We start from the raw sequence: 24,391 nt of genomic DNA, 5'->3' as shown, positions 1-24,391 counted from the left end.
TCCTGATCCAGTTGATCGTGATTGTAGGCTGTCGTCTGCACTGTCGTGCTGAGTGAGCTCAATCAACTCGATCTGGGTTGTTGGACTGTGCAGCAGTGACCTTCATGATCGCAATTGAAAAATTTCGTCCAGATTGGGTTTGATCACAAATCAAAGTGCTTGTGTTGCCCCGGTATTAAAGAACGATCGAAAGCCAAAGCAATTCAAACTGCTGCTCCCCTCCTCTCGCAACGCAACTTGTGGAGTTAAGATGTCACACAATACGGTCGACATTCTTTTGTCAAATGGTCTGTACCTTAGCATATGCCTGTGCTAAAGCGCTCAACTGCTTACAGTTTGCTACTACAGAAATGCTACCGATCAAGACTCTTGTCCAAATAGCCCCTGCACACTGTTAAACAAACACAAGAAAGCACACTGTGCATTTCATGTGCAAATCAGCTAGCACTCAATGTGTCACTCAAAACACATTTAAGTAGAGGATATTCTTGTCATCACAAGCAAACTGCCATGACTTAGCCACAAAGTGAAGCAACAGCGCTACCACAAATAATAGCAAGAATTCAGGAAACCGAAAAAATTGGCATTCCGTCCTGGTTCTGCGGACAGAGTTTTTTATGCGCATGCTTATACAGTGTAGACCGCTTATAACGTAAGTCGCCGGAGTCGTGAATATCTGCACTATAAGCGGTACCGCACTATAACCAAAACAACAATTTTCAAGCCCTGCACGTATGCAAAACATGTAGACCAAGCAGCCACGCGTATCCGAGAATCGAAGCGTACGACTGGGAGTTTTGCATCCGTGCAAATTTACGAATGTTGAAAGGTTAATGTCCAAGTACCCACGATCTTCGCATGAAGCAGACAAAGTAATCATTAAAAAAAATGTTGCAGTTTTGCCCGAAAGCGAAGCATCAATTGCGATAGCAAATTAGTAGAGAGCTATAAGGAGTAGGGATAGTAGTTTTATTGGCTACATAAACTTGACACATTCGCTTACTAACTGAATTAACAAGCGTGGTGCCAATGCGCACAAGCAAACATGAACAGACTCGATGACCACAGACAACCACTGTCAAATTGCGGGCGTGGGGAAGCGCAGCCGCCACAGCGAGCAAAGTTTCGTGCGGTCTGTTGCTTCAACGGAAACTGAGCAGTGTAAGCACAGCACATACGAAGGTCAGAGCCGTGTAGAGATCACTTTCAAGATACGGTGCGCGTGACAACACCGACAGCCGGCACAGGCCCAAATTACAAGAACGCATTTGTTGGCAGAGCAGAAGCTGCCCCCCCCTCCCTCCTTCACGCGCTGCCTTCCCACTTTGCTCCTTTCGCGTAGGAGATTGCGTCACCAGTTATTCTTGGGCCCTGTTGCAAGATACTCACTTGGCGCCGCAACACAGCGTCGCCCCTCTCCCCCCTCCCTCCCTCCCATACCCCCACGGCCTTTCGCACGACGGAAGTCACGTTTGCTCTCAGCTGTGCTTTCGCTCTCCGTGAAGGCACACATCCCTCGTGCACTTTCACTCGCACATACGGCGCGCGGCGACGATTTTATCGCCCTTGGACTCATCCTCCACGTCTCAAGCTCCTCCTCTGCATCGCCCTCATTGATCTCTTCTCCCATTGGTGAGCGCACCTCGTTGAGAAGCGTGCTCGCTACCACCCTTGTCGGCGAGATTTTCCCGCGGAATCCGCATTATAATCGGTATTTCGTCTCGCGCGGCTGCACTGGGCTGCACTGTAAAGCCCAGACCACACGTACGCTTGCAAACGCACGCTAGCTCGCGTCCGTGTGCCCACGCATGCGCAGACGGTGCGGCACGACTCGTACGCGTCGAAACGCGGCGCGATCTCGGTGATCAGCTCCTCTCAGTTATCACGCGCCTGGGCTGCCTTGCGTCGGCGCGCCTGGCTACGCAGTGACGGCACGGTACATTCAACTCTCAGTTAAGCAGATTTATACCATGCAAGAAAGTGCTTCTTCTTCACTTTTTGGGCTGATCTAACAGCTCCAAAAATATAACAATTACGTTTATAGATATCGAAGCATTTCGAAGCACTGTCAACAACGAAATACGAAGTGGCGTCTGCCAAGGCGTCAACGAGTGAGGCCAGTGAGCGCGCGCTGTCCTGTGTATTTGTGGATACAAACTGCCATTCCTCGCTAGACGCGGCAAGTGCAAGGCGTGTAGACGCGAGCTTACGCGCGTCCGCAAGTGTACGTGTGGTCTGGGCTTAAGCGGTAAACGGGAGTCGGAAAAGGCCGCGTTGTAGCCAGTTGTGCACTATAAATGGTCACGTTATAAGTGGTCTATACTGTACATGCTGACACCGCTCTTCGCTAGGTAAAGATTGCGCTGGCGTCTCGCAGCGAACTTGAGGTTGGGAGGTTAGTATTAGCCGAATGCACATATGTCGAGTTCCTTCAGATCTTATAGGCTTAAGTGTCGTGTCACTTGGGTGCAGTTTTTACAACGATGCTATTGCAAACACTGTCAAGGTGCAAAATAACGACTCCTGCAGCCATTTGCTGTATTTGTGCATTGTCTGTCATTACGATAGGCCATGCAGTATTTTTCATATTGCACACTGTGCTCGTGCACCTCTTGTGCCCCATATTTCTCAGGCATCAACAAAGCTTTGCCCGTGTCAGTGTGAGTGTGAGCATTCATATTTACCCTGTCGTATACCGTGTCGCATACCATGTCGCAAAACATGTCGCATACCATGTTGTCGCATAACATGTTGTCGCATAACATGTTGCTTATTTTTTATGTAGGAGATTGGCTGGCTGCTTTTTTCGGTGCATAAGTCACATAGAACAAGCAGGATAAAGAGTTCGAAGCTGCGCATGCTCGCCCAGTGCAGCCATCTTTCGTGTGAAAAGTAAGCTTCTGAACACCCACTCGCAGCCCAGTACGAGCCAAACAAGAGCTACGTGGCCAAGGGTCTGTTCTCTGTGGATGGCTTCTTGCGTTACCTCATGGGAGCCGACAACCCGATCGTGTCACCAGAGAAGTTTGACCTGAGCATGGACATGGACCAGCCCCTGAATCACTACTTCATCAACTCGTCGCACAACACTTACCTCACTGGACATCAACTCACTGGTAAAGACAACAACCTTTCTAGACTATTATCACATGTCACATGCTCTGAAGGCCCCCTGCTAGCCCTTGCTTTAGTAAAATGTAAGTGTTGTCTTAAAAGGACTTGTAAAAGGGGGCCTCACTGGTGCATGCTTGACACTGTAAGATGCACAAAAACACACGTCTTAAAAAAGGAAGAAGACAATAGACAGGCGCATTGCTCAACTGGAATGCATATTTTATGATGCTGTCATAGAATAGGTAGTTGAGAGTAACTATTCATCATCCTTTCTTGTTCTATTGCTATTTTTTTTTTTTTTTTGCTATTCACTTACCCGCTGTATATCAGACAATGTTCATGATCGCGTTTCTTTTTCTTTTTTTTTCACTCACTATGTTATTATTCACATGTCACTGCAATATGTCCCCCTATGTAATACCCTCTTTGAGGGCCTTTAGGGGTATTTTGAATAAATAAATAAATAAAAATAAATAAAATAAAACTCTATATGTTGCATGATCAGTGATCAGATCTTAACTTTAAACATTGTTTTGTCTGACCACACGATATTCCATGAAATTAACTAAATTCATGCTTGCATGTTGAAATAGTTGCACATCCCCCCTGGTGGCACCTTCCAGTCATGCGGCTAAACATGTTTGAGCTTCAATGCTGGGGCCCCATAATGGGGCGATTTCTCACTTGCCACTTGGCCTAAATACTACTGCTTGGCTGAGCGATGCAACATTATTTGGGTCAGCACTCAGCGTCTTTAGATTGCTGCAGGTTGTTGGGCTAGTCCGAGTCTGTGACTGAATCTTTATTCCAAGCATATAGTACTTGTACCTACAGTAAACCCTCTTTATAACAAAATTATCAGAAATGAAAATGTATTTATTATGAGCAGTATTTTGTTAATGTATAAGCTGGCTACTGAAAAGAAATTTATTGCTGACTTCGTATCACTTCCTGGCCTTTAAAGGGACCCTGAAACAATTTTGTACAAACGTACTGAGTCGTTTGGGTAGGTCGTTCTGATCATTAATTGACGCATCGTAGTGCTCCGCATAAAGCGTGGAATTTATTACAAGGTTTTAAAAAGGCACATCGCTACCGATCGCAGCATGTAATCTGCTGAGTTTTCAGCCACCCTTGACCAGGTGACGTGATTTAACCATATGATGTCAGTAGGGCGAGCTATCCGATTGGCTGCCCAGGGCGCGAAATAATTTTTCCAACATTATGGTGAACAAATGTTGTTCATAATAGTTGAAATGTTAGTCAATTTGTTTCTATAAAAAGAAAGTAACAGAAAGAGAATGCACAAGGACAATGTATCACTACGCTCTTGAAATCACTTCCGGCTCACGGCAAGTGTCGTCCACTTGTGTTGCAACGTGCTCCGTGTTGACGCGAGCTGTGCAGTCTGTGTTGGTCTCGATCTGTCTTTTCGCGAGCACCATGGTTCACCCTTGCGTTGGGGGCTGCAAACGTAATGATCGGCGACATGTCAAGCTGTGATGTCATGTCCTTCTGCAAGGGAAACATGCGAGTGAAGGGGCTGCAGTGCTGGTTGTCGGTATCCGATCAACACTAGCATCTCTGCGTTTGCGACCGTCACTTCACACCAAAGGATTACTATATACCATAATAGTGTTTCGTGTGTCTGGTATTCGGGTAAACGCAAGAGCAAGCTGACTGCACCTGGGTGTTTTACGTGATAAGTGGAGGCGCAAACGTAAACGGCCTGGATGGCACAGCCACCTGGTGGCACAGAGCTCAACCAAATGCAGTAGAGATGGGTCGCTCAGGAGCGAGCCGGATCTTGTGAGCGGCTCTTTTTAAAGAGCGAGTGAGCGGTCGTTCAGTAATAATGAGCGGCGGTTCTTTTGGAGAAAGGAAGCCGGTTCTCTCGCGTTCAGAGAGCCGTGCCGATGCGTTCCGTCAGAGCCGGGTCTTCTGCTGAGTGCGACTTCCGCACCATCTATTAGCGGTATGAGAAAGCAACTGCCCTCCCGCCCTTCCTCGCAAGAGTCGCCTTCACCCCTCGCCTTCGGCTGAAGAACAAAAGAATCACCGCTCACAACCACCGCTCCCTCGCTCTTCAAAAGAGTGGCTCAAAAAATCCGGCTCGCTCCTGAGCTCTCAGGAGCCAGCCGCTCTTTTCGCCACGGCTCCCTCGCTCTTCAAAAGATTCGGCTCGCTCCTGAGCGCTCAGGAGCCAGCCGCTCTTTTCACCACGGCTCCCTCGCTCTTCAAAAGACCTGGCTCGCTCCTGAGCGCTCAGGAGCCAGCCGCTCTTTTCGCCACGGCTCCCTCGCTCTTCAAAAGATCCGGCTCGCTCCTGAGCTCTCAGGAGCCAGCCGCTCTTTTCGCCACGGCTCCCTCGCTCTTCAAAAGATCCGGCTCGCTCCTGAGTGCTCAGGAGGCAGCCGCTCTTTTCACCACAGCTCCCTCGCTCTTCAAAAGACCCGGCTCGCTCCTGAGCGCTCAGGAGCGCACCGCTCTTTTGAAGACCGAGGCAGCCGTGGTTCAGTAAATGAGCGGCGGTTCTTTCGGAGTGGGGAAGCCGGTTCTCTCTCCTTAAATGAGCTGTGCCGAACCGTTCCGTCAGAGCTGGGTCTTCTGCTGGGTTTGGATGTTTTTCGATTTCTGACCGACGAATGGTGGCCGGTGTGGGCCGACTCGCGCTACTGGTACTCGCTCGCAGTGTGTGGTGTGCGCAGCAGTCCCCTTGGTTTTTTATGCATCCTATGATGTGGCACCCGGTGCCACGGAGGGGAGAAGTAAAGAAGTCTTAATTGGCAAAGGATGGTACCGTTCGTTGCCTGCTGCTGTTCGAATGATGTCGCACGACTCTCACCGATCGCACATCGTGCGCTGGTCCAATAACACTTCGAAGATGGTCTTCCGTGTCTTTTAAGGGCCCCTAAACCACCTCAGATATTTTTTGAACATTTCAAGTAAACGCGCAGCAGGGGGAATCTGGTGATGTCAATTGCGGAAACGATGTCCATTGGTTGAACAAGAACCTATTACTTCCGGTTAATCTGCAAGCAGGTACGCGCACTTTCTGCTCTTCCTCGTCGTGTTGCTCGTTTGTGCGCCCTTGCGCATAGGTAATTACAGCCGGCAATGATAGTGCCAAATCGCTCGTGTTCCAACACAGTCATGCTTAGCGGTCTCATTAGCTGCGCGAACAGAGTGCAACAGTGTTGGCCTTTCTAGACGTGCGCACAACACATGGTCTATAGCGGTACGTTTCGCATAACACGGGCTGGCACCGCAGCAACAGCGGGTAGCCGAGAAGCGCCGAGTCCACGTTACCGGCACAGTGACTCATCGCACGCCATTTGCCATTCGCGGGCCGCCGTTCGACAGCGGTTCTTGCTCGCGAACGGCGAGATTTCCTTGCCGTACATAGAGAGGATGAGACCGGGACTCATTTGTGCGGCAGATTCACCGCCGCTGATCGCTCGACGGCGCCGATATCGTCGCTAGGCCTTTTCTGGTTCCCTTCAAAGCTAAAAGGGACGGTGCTTTGAAATGAAATACCGACGCTCACAAGCCGCAATATTTTCTTATCGTTGTTATCGCTCTTCGCAATACTTGTACACAAAGAAAAAAATACGCTGATATTAGCGACGCCAGTCGGCTGCGATGCGAGCACAGCCGAGCCCGTCGTCTCCCGGCTGCAGCTGATGTTTTCGTTGCCGGTGGCGGAGGCGTGCAGGTTCGCGGTCGTCGATTGGGCCATTGATGGTGCAGCGGGTGGGGCGCCGGCCGAACTGCCGTCTACTCTGGACACCTCTCGCGCGGCAGACGTTCTACGGCACTGGCGGACGGTTCGCCGTCGGTATATGTGCCGCTAGCGTGGATGTGACCGGAAGTATGCAGTGTTTTGAGAAGCGCGTTGGCGATGACGTTTGTCAAGTGACCTTTCGAGAAGCACTCGGCGAGGAGGGGAGACCAGCCGATGAGGAGAGTAGCGAAGGAAAGAGTGAAACGAGCGAGGGCCGTTTTTCGATCATCAAACGCGTGTAATTCCGCTATTGCGCACCATTTCGAAAAATTCTTGCGGCTACGTGTTCGTTGTAGACTGGTGCACAACTGTAACACCACAACTAAATTTCGACCTCTGGGTGGTTTAGGGGCCCTTTAACGACAAGAGGTGAAAATACAGTTTACGTCCTGGTCTTCATTTGTGCTAATTAGTGTAGTCATGAAAACGTCGCCCATGACATTCACTTCAGTGCATTTTCTGAGCGTGTATCATTAGCACGTCAATAAAACGAGGCCAATTATCTGTTGTGTTGTAATAGAACTTCATTTCTTTTTTTTTCTTTTCTTTTTTTGTCCTGGTGTATGATGGCATGATCGCCAGTATCACGCGTGCAGTCAAGAGAAAAAACAAACTAAAGGTACGTGCGGCAGTTTTGTGGATCTTTCGTATGATTTTTGTATTCTATTTCAAGAAATGATTTTTAGATTCATATTGCATGGCGTTACAGCTTACTCATATTATAGTGAACATACGTATGTGAATAAATGAATAAAGTTGAAACATAATGTACAATCATTTTGTGTTCTTAGTTTGACAAAAGTTGATTTTAAAGTACCACAAAAACGGACAAGCTTCTGTAATGACAATGAAGTTACATTTTTTTTTCTGAGAAAAGTATGTCGCATTCTGCCTGTCGCAGTATCATAAGCATTTTATCCCCAATATCAGAAAAGAAAGCTTCATTACAACTAAAAATTCACGCTTTTAATATATGTAAAAATATTCTCTAAACATAGCAAAAATAATAAATAATTCATATATCGTTTTTTTTTTTAAGCCACATAACTATTGAATATGCATAACACAGGTTACATGTTTAAGTGAACCGGTGAGCCGTACAAAGGAACCAGTTCATTTCAGTGAGCTGAGCCGTTCCGAGCCCCTCACTGAAGTGAGCCGTTTTGCCCATCTCTAAAATGCAGAACTAATATAGCAGTAATCAAGCGTATTGTACTCTGCTGCAGGTGCACATTTTTGGCAGGAGCGTAATCGTGAACACATTGTTTTTCTAGATGTTTAGATTGTTGTAAACATAGTTACAGCAGTATTAGCTATTTGTTTGGCTGGTTAAGCTCTGCACACCCAGGTGGCTGGATCATACTGACCCATCAGGTCGCTCACGTACGTCTGCGCTAAAGCTCCTTCATCACAGCAGTACAGTCAAACCTCGTTAAACGTAGTCGGCCGGGAATGACGTTTAGGTACGCACTAAATGATGTACGAATTAACCGCCAATGCCCATCAAGCAGCAACTATCTGGCCGGAAAAGAACTACAGTTAAACCTGGATATAACGAAATTGACTAATTCCCAAAAAACTTCGTTATAAAGAGGATCTCGTTATATGCAGCTTCGGCACGAAAATTCGAAAAATAAACGTTTACCGTATTTACTCGATTCTAACGCGCCCTCAATTGTAACGCGCACCCGTTTTCCGTTTTCGTCGAAGCACTCATCCTCGGAATGTCACACCAGGTACCGGATGCGTGGACGCGTGTCGTTTCGCACAAGCGCGAGGCATCAGAAACGAAGAGCGAGCGTCACGATGGCGTCGTAGCGTCGTATAGTGTTACAGTAGAACCTCGCTGTTACGTTCCCGGGGGCTGCGTTTTCCCAGTTGTTATGTCGTTTTCGACCGGTCCTGGCACAGCTCCCTTAGAACTCAATGCATTGGTAACTTCACTGTTGCGTCGCAACTGTGGGACCGTTCCCGCATCATACGTTGCGAACTGCCACCCCGCGCCGGCCCGAACGGCCATTTTGACTTTTCATGTCGCTTGGCTTGGTGGCTTGACGATGGCATTGGCCGCCCAAAGTGCCGGGGGCGACAACTATGACGTATTTTCGGTTTCCGCCAGCAGAAGTATGGCCCTTGAGATCCGTATTTGCTATATAAAGATGGTGTCCATGACGTGTGGTGGCCCTAAAATTGGCTTTGGCTCATAGATATTCCATATATAAGGGTTCGGCCACGCTAGCGGTAAAAAACGCGCGGTCATGCAGCGAGCGGCAAGTCTCGCCGCGCGGCAGCGCGATAAGATCTCTCCCGCGTTGTCCGAACGGGCGAGCAACACCGCGAGCGCTCGTTGTTTCATGCGAGAGACGACGATCTTCGATTGAAAACCCGGCACGGACCGGCGGCGTTCCGGTTGTGATAGCTCCATGACGTCACCCTCGTCGCTCTTGATTGGTTCTTCATCTCGCGGCACGCGGCATTTGCCTCAGAAACCATTTCGCGCGGCACGCCGCAAGACCCCCGATTCCTGCCGCTTTTGCCGCGCGCGGTATGACGCGTTGCCGCGCGTTTCTGACGCGCGTTTTTGCTGCGTGTTTTTGCTGCGTGTTTTTGCCGCTAGCGTAGCCGTACCCTAAAGTTCAAGGGCGATAACGCAGTCGCCGCGCGCCGTATGCTGTATGTGCGAGTGAAAACATGCGAGGGGAGCCGACGACCGCGTCTAAATCTCCCGCGCGCAAGAAAAGCAGGGAGGAAGCGCGCCTTCTTTCGTTGCGCCCGAAGCACCGGCGAGGAAGCGAGGGGGGAGGGATAGCGGGGCGGCGCGCGGTCGCGCAGGCCGTATCTTGAAAGCGATCTGTGTTGCAGTAGAGTCTAGCAGCTAGTGTAGGTGCGTCGGCGGCTCGTAGCTTTCTGCGTTCTGTGTGTTCTCGGTGCTCAGTTCGCGTTGAAGCGATAGACAACAGCACGAAGGTCACTTCGCTCGCTTCTCCAGCAGCGCTTCCACACGCCGCCAGCGTTTGACAGCGTGTGTCCGCGCTCATCGAGTCTGATGTGCCACGGAGTGTACCAGTGCGTCGGCAACATCAGCTGAAAAAGGAGAGAGTGCCGGCTTGGCGGGCTAGGCCAGCTGCAGCAAGCGGCAGGATCAGATTTGAATGAAGGGAGGGGGAAAGGTCACGCCCGCGGCGGCAAGATCGCCGGGTCGAGGGATGCAGGGCCGCCTCGCACACGCACGCACGCACACGTGCGCGGAGGGGAAAATTCGTTATATCGAGGGGGGTCTCCCGCTGCGCACGACGATGATGTTGCCATGTTTGGACATTTTACGGAACCTCTAATATATGGACTTTATAAGGAACCATGGCGACGGCGGAAATGCACTTGGAGTGTCCATATGATTGCTATCGATTCAGCCAAATTTCTCTGCACCTTCTGCACCCATTCACGGTGCACTGCAGCTAGGCCTTCGATTCCCGGAGGTACAGCACTGCAGTCTACACCCCCGTGCTCGATTGCATGGGGTGCAAGGCAAGGTGCTGCCGCGGTGCAGCAATGCACCCTTGAACCTTGCAGTGAGTGGGTGCAGCCCGGCGCACCACAACTCACACCCCCTGCACCTTTTCATTTGTGGTGCTATGCACCTTTTCTGAATTGAACAAACCTAAAATGTGCTTCTGCACGGCTACTCCTTAATGGGATTGGATTGGATTCAAGGGCAACAGTGAATTCACACCTCGTATCGGCAGCTTCTTCGCACTACCGGAAGCTAATCTCGAAGCCCAGCTTTTGTGCTCTGCAATCGGCAATGGCTGTATGAGCAGGAGGTACGCCATGGTGGCCATGTTTTAAGGTCACTATCGCTGGCGGCTTTCGTCCGGGCATCGCAACTCGAGAATCGAACATCTGCACACATCACATTTTGCCAATTTTGTGCCTATGCATGTAGAACAAGAAAGAAAATAGTACGCACTAACCGTTTGGTGGGCAATGAGCGACTACGGCTTAAGCGGTCAGCCAATACATGTGGTTCAATGGGGGCTAGGTGGGGGAATCTTCGCGACTACGTTTAAACCGCAATTACCCATTAAGTGGGTATGTGTTAACGAGGTTTGACTGTAGTAGTATGGAGGGGCTTCAGTTTACCCATCCGTCAAAACGCCAAGCTTGCTTGCGGTTACCCGAATACCAGACACGCTCGGCGCTGCAATAGAGTGCTCGCAATGCACGCTACTTGGATAGCTCTCGTGTGCGATCGATGGCCAGGCTGCTAGCCAAGAGGTTGGAGAGGCTTCGCGCACTGGCTCCAAGACAACTAGAAGTAGACTTCACGACGTCTGACGCAGAGCCAGTGAAGGTGGAGCTTAACCCCGATCGCTCGGTGAACGAGTTGGGGAGAAAAAGCATGGCTATGGAGGAGGGTAACTTGTAATCGTCCGTAGCTCTCCTAATACGAGATGCTTCACACAAATTGTGGTGTTAATGTTTTACTGTAGCTGTGCCCTACGTGTCTACAAAATTTGTCCAAACTGTTTCAGGGACTCTTTAAGAGCAGAGGAGGCCCAATTTTTGCTTTGTTCTGACGCGAAAATTTAGCAGTGATCCAATTGAGTCATTGCTTGGAACACTCAGACGATCACTGGGCTGCGATGACTAGCTGGATGTCTGCTCTGCAGTGTCCGACTTACAAAAGCTTTTGAAAAACAGGCATTGCAGCTGCATCAGAGAGCAGCAACATGCTACACAACAAAGAGCCGGTATAATGAAAGGGGCTTCTAGTTGCAAGGCAGCAGCAAATGCCCATGAATTCCACAAAGCTGCCGGTAGAAGCTGTTCACGTGCTGGGGCGTCTGAAGGTGGCAAAGGTCCCAGAAAGTCTCCCAACATTGCAGCTGTCAGCAACTTTTTATGTTGGTGGCTACATTGCATGTGTTGTTATGGAGCACATGGAGTGTGAGGATTGCTGTACCCTGACATCTAAACTGCTCTCCAACCAGCCACTCCATTTGGCACCAAGGTTGGTTTACCCTTCGGACAAACTGCTGTTGTCCTGGAAACCTTGGGGCAGTTTGCGCAAACAGTACTTCAAAAGGAGCCAAGACTTCAAAAGCCTCTGAAGACACTTCTAAAGTGGCTGTGCCGCCATTTCATATTCAGACATGGCCCTCAGAATGATATCCAGCATCACCAGAATCTAGCCTAGCTGGTCTGCACAAGGTTCATTAGGCCACTCCTTGTTAACTACGCTTCTGCAGCCACCAACAAGGGCGATGTCTACAAAACATTTTTTCAAAAGCCATTGTCACAAAAATATGCGTTGTCCCTCAACCCTCAGCGTAGTGAAGAATGGCCCAGGAGTGCTGTCCATGCCATGCCAGAGCAGTGCATCGATGAAAGCGCATCAATGACCGGGCTGGTCTACGCATCACGTCGATGAGCCAGAGACCAAGGAAATGCATCTGTCCAAGACCTGCACAAGTGGTGGTACAGTCGGATACATCATCATGGCCAGGTTGTCGTGTCCACTGCGGCTCGGTGAAACAGGCATCCCTTTTGTGCACTAGAAAATTAGCTCTCAGGAGGTGGATCGATGGTATCATCACGCTTCATAGGTGTACACAGTAGAAAGGATCCACGTGCTGCAGGTGCCGCGTTTTCAGTGTAGCGAAGAATGACCCAGGAGCGCTGTCCGTGCCTAGCCAGAGCAATGCATCGATGATCAGTCCATTCTGCGCAACGCGTCGATGAGCCGGAGACCAAGGAAACGCGTCCCATCAAGTAGTGCACTAGTAGGGGTATACAATGGAATCTCGATGATAAGATCACGGCTAATACAAATTTCCGGATGATATGAATTTTTCTGAGGTCCCGGCCGAGCCCCATTACTTTGCAACGTGCTAGAGAACGGTTGTTACAAATCGATTTTCGACCCGCGTCGGTTGATACGAATAAACGCCGCCCCACCGACGGCCGCGAAAGAGAACAGCGCGCAGTCACGCGCGTTGTCCCTTTCTCTTTTGGTGCGGAGGCACAGACGCGACGCCAGACAGCGCGGAAGTCGCGACTGGGCGCGAAGAGTTTGAAGGGGTGGCGCATTTGTTGCTTTTGTGCTTTTCTTTTTGTCTCTTCGCTCGCTGCGGCGGCCGCGCTACCGCGCTTCCCCACGCACGGCCGCCGCAGCAAGAGAAGGTTCGTGCGGTCTATCGCTTCAACGGAAACTGAGCGGCGTAAGCATAGCGCATACGAATGTCAGCGCCGTGTGGAGATCGCTTTCAAGATACGGTGCGCGCGACAACACCGACAGCCGGCACAGGCGCAAAGTACAAGAACGCATTTGTTGGCAGAGTAGAAGCCGCCCCCCCCCCCCCCCCACTCCCTCCCTCCTGCGCTACCTTCCCGCTTTGCTCCTTTCGCGAGGGGAGATTTCGTCGCCAGTTACCCTTGCGCTCGGTTGCAAGATACGCATTTGGCGCCCCAGCACAGCGTCGCCCCCCCTCCCTCCCTCCCTCCCATACCCCCACGGCCTTTCGCGCAATGGAAGTCGCGTTTGATCTCCGCTGTGCGTTCGCTGTCCGTGAAGGCACGCGTCCTTTCACTCGCACATACGGTGCGCGGTGACGACTTTATCGCCCTTGGACTCGTGCTCCACGTCTCATGCTCCTCCTCCGCATCGCATTCGTTGATCTCTTCTCCCATCGGTGGGCGCACCTCGTGCTCGCTACCGCCCTTGTCGGCGAGATTTTCCCGCGGAAGCCGCAATTTCGTCTCGCGTGGCTGCACTGTAAGCGGTATGCGTATACATGGAGCTCTATGGGAGGGTAAACGGGAGACTTAAAAGGCCGCGTTGTAGCCAGTTGTGCACTATAAACGGTTACGTTATAAGTGGTCTGTACTGTAAATGCTTTTTACGTACGTGTGCCTGAGTGAGTTCACCTCTCGACTCTTTAATTTAGCTAGTTTTAATTGTGTTTCAATGATACGAATTTCGGCTAATACGATTTTTTCGGCTAATACAATTCGTATCATCGAGATTCCACTGTAGTCAGTGACATCGTCACAGCCAGGTTGCCGTGTCCACTGACACCGCCAACCTACGGGTTTCGTTGGATTCTATTAGGATGTGCTGATTGGTATCCAGATTTTTGCTGCACCAGGCTTATGACACTCGCGCCTCTGCCCTCTCCCCCTAGCCCGCACATCTCCTGTTAACCCGTGTCCATATGTAGGCCGTTTGCACCTTATCTTAGAGGTTATCTGCAGCAAGTGCAAAGAGCGAGCCAAGATGGTTGGTTTGATGCGCGTTGTGTTCCGCCACGACTAGTGTTGGTGATCGCATAATCTCCAGTTTCCGAGACACTGTGTCAACCGTTTGCTTTCGTTGTGACAGCAAGTTCGTGGTCATCAAGTGAGATCGGTTCATGTTTGTTTGCCTGAGCGTGTGCGACACTGATAAAACTACGAACCTTGCTTCATGTAGTAGTCTCTTTGCTATCGCCATCAGTGCTCCGCCTTTCCAGTGAAACTGTGACATTATTTTCCTCTGCTTTCATATGTGTATCTTTTTACACTTTTGTTTTTAATTTGTGGGTGTCATCTGATGACGTCTGCGCACACAAGCGCCGCCAGCTATAGTGTCCAAGATTTACAGTGCTGCGTGAGGTAGATCTCAGATACTGTGAGCCACATCGATGCATTGCTCTCAGCACGACTGGCACTGCAAGCGCTGGTGCTCATAACTGCGCTATTATAGGTCCTACCTTCTTCTGATTTGATTACAAGTGCTTACTGACAAGATACTATCCACCATGAATGCTTTGGGAATTTGTGAAGTTGTTTTTGATGTCGAAACTTTAAAGCCTTGAATTAACAAAATTCTCAATTTATTGAAGTTTTGCGTTGCACGTACAAGTTTGTTATATCAAGATTCTACTGTATTACTAAATCCTTTAAAAAAAATTTGTGAATCCTTCCCGTAGAGCAATTTACAACTTTCAATGCACATGATTCAAAATGTAGCAGTGACTTTAATGAAGACATAAACTGAAACATTGATTGATTATGAAAAGGCATTTGATTCAGTAGAGATACTAGCAGTCATAGAGGCATTGCATACTCAAGGAGTACAGGAGGCATACGTGACTATCTTGGCAAATATCTACGAGGATTCCACAGCAACATTGGTCTCCACAAGAAAAGTAGAAAGTTACCTATCAAGAAAGGGGTCAGGCAAGGAGACACAATCTCTCCAATGCTATTCACTGCATGCTTAGAAAAAGTATTCAAGCTCTTAGACTAGCAAGGCTTAAGAGTGAGGATCAATGGCGAATACCTCAGCAACCTTCAATTTGCAGATGACATTGTCCTATTCAGCAACAATGGCAACGAATTACAACAAATGATTGAGGAGCTTAACCAAGAAACTGTAAGACTGGAGTTGAAGATTAATATGCGGCAGACAAAGATAATGTTCAATAGCCTGGCAAGGGAACAAGAATTCATGATCGCCAGTCAGCCTCTAGAGTCTGTAAAGGAGTACGTTTATCTAGGTCAGTTACTCACAGGGGACCCTGATCATGACAAGGAAATTTACAGAAGACTAAAATTGGGTTGGAGTGCATGCAGCAGACATTGCCAAATCCTGACTGGGAGCTTACCACTGCTGTTGAAAAGAAAAGTGTACAATCATTGAATTCTATGGGTGCTAATATATGGGGCCGAAACTTGGAGGTTAACAAAGAAGCTCAAGAACAAGCTAAGGACCACACAAAGAGCAATGGAATGAAAAATGTTGGGCCTAACGCTAAGAGACAGGAAGAGAGCGATGTGGATCAGAGAGCAAACAGGGATAGCCGATATTCTAGTTGACATGAAGCAGAAAAAATGGAGCTGGGCTGGCCATGTAATGCGCAGGATAGATAACCAGTGGACCATTAGTGTTACAGAATGGATACCAAGAGAAGGGAAGCGTAGTCGAGGATGGCAGAAAACTAGGTGGGGTGATGAAGTTAGCAAATTTGCAGGCGCAAGTTAGAATCAGCTAGTGAAAGACAGGGGTAATTGGAAATTGCAGGGAGAGGCCTTTGTCCTGCAGTGGACATAAGTATAGGCTGATGATGATGATGATGAAACTGAAACAAGGACAAGTGCTGTCCTTGTCTGCTCTTTGATTATTGTCCTTGTCCAAAATTGTGCTGTTACATTTTGAATCATAGAGAACCAACTAGAGCCCAATGACATTAATAAATCAGTGCGTAATAAAAGTTTCTGAAGGCCCCTTTAAGCAAACACTTATCTTTAATTCATTTTTTAATGCTGTAGGGCAAGTTGGCATAGTTAGAAAAAGCAATTATTAAAAGGAAACTTGTTCAGCAGAGTCTAGAAAGGAAGTTGTGACATGCCTCGCACAAAAATGACATACAGTGGAATCTAGTTGATACGATTCTGCATAATACGTTTTTCTGGATAATACATTTCTTTTTCTTTTCTCCATAATACGATTTGGTTGGATTATACGTTGGATAATACGATTTTCAGATGATACGCTTTATTTTCCAGTTCCCGTGAAGATCGTATCAACAACATTATACTGTACTAAGTAAATGCTTTATAGCGACAGGCTTATTGGCGGCTGCATAGCATGACCTGCATCTATCATCATTCTTATTTTTCTTGTACTCTGCTATGTATTGCTGTTTTGTCAAATTGTTAGCTGTGTAGCCCGCATTCATGTGCTAGTTCATTTTGCTTCTGCATTGGGCACTGTGTTCGTCGCCCTTTCTTGACATTTACATGTGCAAGTACTAGAATTTTATGCCATTTTTTTTTTCTTTTTTTGTTCTCATAGAAGAGCAATATGTTCCTGACTGGTTGGCTTATTACGAAAGAGATGCAAACTGCACGAAGTCTATGATGTTCTTGAAAGAAATAACACAATCAAATTGCACTAGTCCTTTGTATTACTACATTCTGCATGTTAATTCAGTTATGGCACTTCACTTACTTATCTTCGAGAAGACAGGGATTCCTTGAGCTGATTGTTTGTGGGTGACGCAGGCAAGTCGTCAGTCGAGATGTATCGCCAGTGCCTGCTGGCAGGCTGTCGCTGCGTGGAGCTCGACTGCTGGACTGGCCGAAACTCAGATGAGGAGCCCATTGTGACGCATGGCTACACGGTGGTCACCGAGATCCTTCTGCGGGAGGTGATCGAGGCCATTGCCGAGAGTGCCTTCAAGACCTCCGACTTCCCCGTCGTCCTGTCCTTCGAGAACCACTGCTCGCCCAAGCAGCAGGCCAAGATGGCCACCTACTGCCGCAAGCTGTTCGGTGACATGCTGGTCACCGAGTCGCTGCCGTCGCACCCTCTGCGTCCGGGGCAGCCCCTGCCTTCGCCCAAGCAGCTGCTGCGCAAGATCATCATCAAGAACAAAAAGAAGCACCACCACGCACGACATCACCCTCATGCAGGCGGAGCCAAGCCATCTCCGGCTGCCTCTTCGGCTGCGGCTACGGCTATGGCTGCGGCCACTGCTGCTGCTGCAGCACCAGTCGAAGAGGAGGATGATGATGTCTCGTCCCCACTGGACCTGGCTGCCGTCCCACAGATCGACACTGGAGAGGTGCCTCTTTTTCCAGCGTTTTCACTCGTAGCAGGGTTTGTCACACACATTGTTACACTGAAGCAGCATTCAAAATAGGGCAATGGCCAAGCACACAATTGATCAATTGCTTGCTTTTCACTGCACGAAGCTGTAACATTTCGGGGGAGCTAGTTTAAGCATAACACTGCTGCGTAATGCTGTTGTGTGTAATGCAGTTTAAATTATGTGAAAGAAAACTGAATCAGATTTTGCTACTTATGGCAGCAAAGTGTATTTCTTTACTTTATTTTTATTGTTTTAAGAAACACCTAAAGGCCTCCACCATTACATTACATGGGGGGGGGGGGGGTCAAAAATTACATGACACACTAGAGAAGCGCGATAAATGAATAGGCAACAAGAATCGAAATGTGACTGAACAGCAACACTCATAATGAAAGAACACAACGTAATAAATAGTACAGAAAAAATCTAATGCATTGCTGTAAACGGGGCAGTACTAAAAAAAAACAAAGTATGCATCGCTTTCTGTTTTTTAGAAGTTCATGTAAATTTGTTGCATAAATTTCAGTTGCCATTGTAGGAGGCAGCCGGTTCCACTCAATAATGTTTTTGGGTATGAACGATTTGGCAAAAGATGAAGTGCGGCATGTGATGCGTATGATCTTGAAAGGATGGTCACAGCACGGAAAGACAGCTGAGGCTGAGTGAAAGAAATTGTCATGAAGCAGCGGATGAGGGTAAATTTTGTGAAAAACAGTTAGGCGAGCAAGTATGCGACGATGGGAGAGGTTATCAAGACCTGCACGAGCTTTTAATGCCGTGATGCTAGTGAAACGTGGTAATCTGAAAAAAAGAAACGAGCAGCACGGTTCTGAAGGGATTCGACGTTATCTATGATACAGCTTGATCTAGGCCCTATATGGCTGAAGCGTACTCAATTTTAGCTCGGATTAAGGTAATGTATGCAAGTTTACACAGCTGCGGAGGAGCATGGCGAAGGTTACAATTTAAGACACCAAGAGAATGGTTAGCAGCTGCTAGAATCAAATCAGTGTGATAGTTCCAGATTAAGTCAGACTGAAGATGAACTATTTATAAGTGGAAGCTATCTCAACTGTTATGTCACTAAGAGTGTATGTGGTTGGGATGCGGCAAGAATTTCTTGTAAAGGAGATGAGCTTTGTCTTAGAGTGGTTTAGGATCATTAGCCACGATGAGCACCAAGTGTTAATTGAATTGAGGTCAATTTGTAAAGATTGGTGGTCAGTGTCACTTTCAATGGCTCGGTACACAACACAGTCGTCAGCAAACACTCTAATTTGGGAAGATTAGGTAAATCATTAATAATTATGAGAAAGAGCAGGGGACCATGCACGCTCCCCTGGGGTACACTAAATGGGACTTGATCCATTGACGAGTTAGAACCATTAACAGAGGTGAAGTGAATGTGAAATGAGAGGAAGTCCTTAATCCATGCTAAAACCTGAGGCTGAATATTGAGATGCGATAACTTGTCTATGGTGGAGGACCCGATCAAAATGCCTTGGAAAAATCAAGAAACAAAGCGTTGACTTGAATCCTGGCGTCTATTAAAGTAAATAAGTGGTTAGTAAATCCAGCAAGCTGAGTGTCACAAGAAAATGTCTTGCAAAAATCGTGATGATATTTAAATATGTGATCTTCGAGATAACTAATAATCTGGGTGTGTAGGACGTGTTCAAGGAGCTTGGAGAAGGTGCAAGTCAATGAAATGGGTCTATAGTTTAGAGGATCAGAGCGAATGGCCGGTTTGAAAATTGGCATTACCTTAGTTACTTGCCAGTCGTGAGGGATGGAGCCAGATGATAATGACTGAGAAAAAAGGGCAGATAGGACTCCAAAAAGACTCCACAATATGTTTTGAAGTATTTTTTTGGTTAAAGCCACGCGGGTCCATACTTTTAGTATCTTTAAGGTTGGTTAATAAAGAAAGAATGCCATCTTCACTTGTAACAATTGGGGGCATAGAATAATCATGAAATGAACTGAGAACTAGAGAAGCGGTAATGGCTTGATTAGTGAAAACAGACGAGAAAGCTTTGCTAAAGACTTGAGCAGAATGGGCATCGTTCAGCTGATCACCATTAGAATTTGTTAAGGATAAATCGGGACATGAATGCGCATTAATTACGCTCCAAAATTTCCGGGGGTTATTAGATACCATAGTGGGTAAGATGTCACTGTAAGACTGGTGCCGGGTGGCTTTAAGCATTCTTTGGTAATCCTTATCACTTTTTCTGTAGGTTTCTCATGTAGCTAATAGGTTGTTCGCAACTGCCTGCCTATACAAATGCTTTTTATTTTTATTTGCTCTTCTCAGCCACTCATTAAATCAAGGTGCACTTTTACTGCACCTAATTGTGATAACCAGTATGAATCTTGTAAGGAGGTTAATTTAGGTAGTTTTGAGCAGCGTCCAGCTCCGTTCAATGGAACAGAAAGAACATTCAGCTAATAACTGCCCTGAAAAAGAGGTTAATTCGAGATTATTCTGGTCAGAATTAGCTCTATTATAACTGTTGATCAGCTTGGAGGTGGTTTTCCTGTCAAGCATACAGTGATTGATGCACCCAGTGATGATGTCATGGTCAGAAAGACCACTAAGGTGAAATATTTTAGAAAGGGTGTCAGGATTATTGGTTAGAATCAAGGTGAGAATGTTGGCAATGGTACCCGCGGATCGCGTGGGCTGTGTAATGAGCTGAGTTAGGTGAAAATCTAGACAAGTCTGTAGAAAAGCGTGCGCATTCCTATCACTTGCTGAGACAGGTTTCCCAATTGATACTTGGGAAATTAAACTCACCAAGTATAATTAGAACAGAATTAGGAGAACGCATATGCACATCGGCCAATGGGCGACAAAATTCGTCAGCAAACCCATCGTACAGGTCTGGTGGACGGTACAACACACCGACAGGTGATAATGTTGGCATTATCATCTTTGTGCCACTATTGTCATTGTTGTGCCATTGTAGTCATCATGCTCATCATGCTGCTGTCTCTATCATTGTCATTGTATAATGACGTAGTCATTGTTGGTGTGATGGCATTGTCATTGTTGCAATGAGGTAATTGTTGTATTTCTGACTTTTTTGCATGCTTCATGACTCTAAGGCTGTCGAAGTTGCATAAGTCTGTGCCATTTTTTTACTCTGTTTTTGTATAACTTGTAATGCAGGTGAATGGCGAAGCCAAGGGCATTGGCTCGGAGGCTGAGGAATGGGAATCCGACTCTGGCACGGAAGAAGAAGAGGCCCCGGACCGGTCGGCTGAAGATCAGAATGAAGTGAGTGTCCACCACAGCCACTATGGCAGCCGCGACAAGACGCATCCAAATAAAAAGTTCTACATAGCAGACTGCGTAGGTTTTAAAGTTGCACAGTTTACAGCAGCAGAAGGATTTGGTACCCGTGGCTGTTTGGCCAACAATAGCCTCCACACTTCCCCTAGCCTAGGTAAGTTTAAGTGACACATTCTTGCAATGTCTGTGTGACTGGCCCTAGGCATTCTCAGGAAACAATGCGCTGTTTTCTTTAATTCAAGGAGCTGACTAAAATTCTAGAAGCGGCATTATTAAGAGTGCATGGTAAGGTGTGATTCTGCATGCATTTATTTGTATGATGAAGCACATGTAGCATATCGAGCACAGAGGGTGTCCCTAAATAAATGGATTATGAATAAGCAGTGCACACATGACTCAGACCGCCTTTTGCATCCACAAGCAAAAGGCAATATGTGCTTACTTAAATTTTCACGAAAACTTCTGTATCACTGCTGTGACACCACTGACTTTGATGAGCCACTTTATGTACCACATTGTGAATGCACACCTTTGAGCGCCTAGGCACGGGGATGCTCTGTGCATAAGCGCCTGGCCTGTCTCTGGTCTTGATCTATAATCGGCAGTGCTGTGTAAGTGTGATAAACAGAGTCCATCTCTCCCATCTCACACTTCCCAAATCCTTGGAATCATGACGAAAGACGACCCTTGTGTCATAAAATAGTTTACAGTACACATTTAAATAAGTACATTGCCACTAGCACAGCCTCCCTGTACGTCACGATGACTGCATAACCAGCATAGCTTCCTGCATCTTTTTGGCCAAACCCAATCATTCGGCATGCCTACACTGCCATGTACAATTTGTTTCTGGAATGATCTCCCAGACAGTATTACTAATATGCACGAACTCGCTGAGCTCGGAAATAGAATATTAACAGGGTGTCTACCAACCGGGAAAACCGGGAAAACAGGGAATTCTCAGGGATTTTGAATATTCTGGAAAAACTCAGGGAAAACTCAGGGAATTTGTGCCTCTATCAGGGAAAATTACTGTAGGGATGGGCGAATATAGGGTATTGTCGAATATTTAATTGAATAATTCTATGTTCGTTATTCGCTTCGATTCGAATTCATGGATTCAATATTTTCGAATTATTCAGCGCTCCCGAATAGGCAGCCAAAAGCCACGGACGGTCGGTACACACCTCGGAGGCTATGCTTCACGTCATGGCTGCCATACATCAACCATAAATCTCGAAGGCTATATGTTTTTACATTAAAGAGCCTGAAATGTGCGACGCAGAAGAGCAGAAACGGCGCTAGCGCATAACCGAAACGAAGCGGTGGAGTCCGTATGGCCATAGTCAGCAGCGGAAATCGTACGTGAATGACAGCAACGACGGAACGCTTCGTGCCTATTTGTGCCTTTATTGCGTTTACCGCCGCGCATAACAACGCGTTGGCCGCGGGATTTCATAGTCGCCACCCTATCATCGCGTCGATAGCTGCCGCGGTTTCTTTCTTTCGCAGCGGTTTCATTTAGTTTCGTTTTAACTCAATACGCACGTCGGCCGCGTGCCTAAAGAGCTGCGTAGTGGCCATCCATGATCGCATAGATTGCGACCGCGATTTCGTCTGAAGTTGTTGCAGTGAACGGTAGTTTCGTTCTGATGACTCGGTGCGTGCGTCGGCCGGGTACGGCCACACTATAGCGGCAAGTTGCCACGCGTCAGCGCCTTGCCGCGAAGTCCATCGTGGCAATCGCGTCTCGCCGCGCGGCAGCGCGATATGATCTCGCGCGCTCTCGGAACGCGGAATCACCGTGAGCAAAAAGGGTGCGATCGGACAGCGTCCAGAAATACCTCTATAGAACCGCGAGAGACGACAATCGTCGATTGATAACCCGGCGCAGAGCGGCGGAGGTCCGGTTGCCATTGGCTCCGTGACGTCACCCTCGTCGCTCTCGGCACCCTCGGCAAGCCGTAAAACCCCCGATTCCTGCCGCTTTTGCCACGCGCCTCATGATGCGTTGCCGCTCGCGGCATGACGCGGGCGTTTTTGCCGCTATCGTGGCCATACTCTTAAGCACCGCAAAGTCGCCGTTCATAATCGTGTCGATAGCGGCCGCGGTTGCGACAAGCAGTTGTTTCGGTTTGACTCAGGGCAAAGCTGTCGAGGATGAAGCGAACCGGCTACATCACGATGGACGTGCGATCCGTTGGCGTTGAGCTTACTGGTGAAAAAATTATCGGGATGTGTGCGCGGTAGTGCAAAGCGTGTCGGAAATGATGGCGCGCGCCGCGGCCGTGCTGCGAAGGAAGTCGCGAGGCCTCGATCGCCGCTGCGAGCGCCAATCAGTCACGAGACAACGAGAATTGCAGCTTCCGCACTGCTTTTGTGCTAAATAGTGAAAGTATTTGCTCATACATTATACTAATAAAATCGTGCTGGCGTAGTAAGCATTTGCTTATTGTTTTCGCATACCCTGATAATTCGGACATTTTTTTTTCAATCCCGTGAAATTCGAATTAACTAGGTTTTACTGTAATATGTGATATATACTGTTCAAACTATTCGATTCGAAATTATTTGACCAAATCACTATTCGCTTCGAACCTCAAATCCACTATTTGCCCGTCCCTAAATTAGCTGTAATTTCATTGAAAGGGAACGAAAGTTGCGGTAATGGAGAGAGAGAGGGAGGGAGGGGAGGCGACGTTTAGCTGCGGCACCAAATGCATATTTATATAAAAATGTGGTGAGGCGAGAAGGTGGTAAAGACTTCGGACGCTGCTCGACGAGTGTCCCCTTCTGATCTCGTCGAAAACTTCCGAGCCGCCCCCAGAGGCACAGGCAACAGTCACCAGCGCCGTGCGCGTTCGGTGCGAACGCGGGCAAAACGCCGACGGCATCGACAACAGTTAGGCGCATTGCTGGTGCTGCTGCATGTCTGAGTTTATACAGCTGATAAAACTACTATCCTTACTCCGTATAGCTCTCTACTAATTTGCTATCGCAATTGATGCTTCGCCTTTCGGGTGAAACTGCGACATTTTTTTTAACATGCTTACTAAAGAGTGACAGCATCAGGCAACATGGTGTCAGCCCATCTTGATGTAAAAGAAAGTCTCGTTTCACTCAGGGAATTAAGCAAAATCACTCAGGGAAAACCTGGAAAACTCAGGGAATCTGAAAATGTCAACTTGGTAGACACCCTGATTAAGCATTTATAATACTTTTTAGTAGGGATGTGTGAATGCCCGAATATCACCGAATCGAATAGTGAATGTTTGAATAATTTGACTCGCGGATCGAATAGCTGCTATATTCAATTTTTCGAATATTCAATATATTCAGTGTAGAGGCCCGCACAGCGTCACATGTCGCGTGCACTGTGGAGCCTCTCGTGCTCGATGCCGCACACGTGAGCGCCTCGCTTCGCTGTTTCCGACGCAAAAGAAACGCCGAGTGTGCCGCGGACAAGCCGCCCATGCTTAAGCCTGTTTCACATGCTGCGACTGGAGTGAAAAAAAATTTGTCCAGTCGCAAGCGTCGCAATGCGATTTTCAGAGCAGT

The 24,391-nt window shown here is 47.9% G+C and overlaps 2 protein-coding genes across 3 annotated transcripts in view; both read left to right on the top strand.

Moving 5' to 3' along the window:
• Positions 1-24,391, top strand: part of LOC119458699 (uncharacterized) — a 604,514-nt gene that overhangs the window by 378,450 nt on the left and 201,673 nt on the right. The window lies entirely within an intron of this gene.
• Positions 1-24,391, top strand: part of LOC119459342 (1-phosphatidylinositol 4,5-bisphosphate phosphodiesterase classes I and II-like) — a 343,616-nt gene that overhangs the window by 197,573 nt on the left and 121,652 nt on the right. Inside the window, exons 6-8 of the mRNA XM_049671676.1 lie at positions 2,919-3,116; positions 16,946-17,508; positions 20,711-20,818. Of these exons, the coding sequence (XP_049527633.1) occupies positions 2,919-3,116; positions 16,946-17,508; positions 20,711-20,818 (869 nt within the window). The remainder of the gene's footprint in view (positions 1-2,918; positions 3,117-16,945; positions 17,509-20,710; positions 20,819-24,391) is intronic.

This window comes from Dermacentor silvarum, chromosome 7, assembly GCF_013339745.2.
Source record: "Dermacentor silvarum isolate Dsil-2018 chromosome 7, BIME_Dsil_1.4, whole genome shotgun sequence".
NCBI lineage: Eukaryota > Metazoa > Arthropoda > Arachnida > Ixodida > Ixodidae > Dermacentor > Dermacentor silvarum.
The sequence above is the reverse complement of the archived record's forward strand: the minus strand, read 5'-3'. Positions and strand labels throughout refer to the sequence as shown.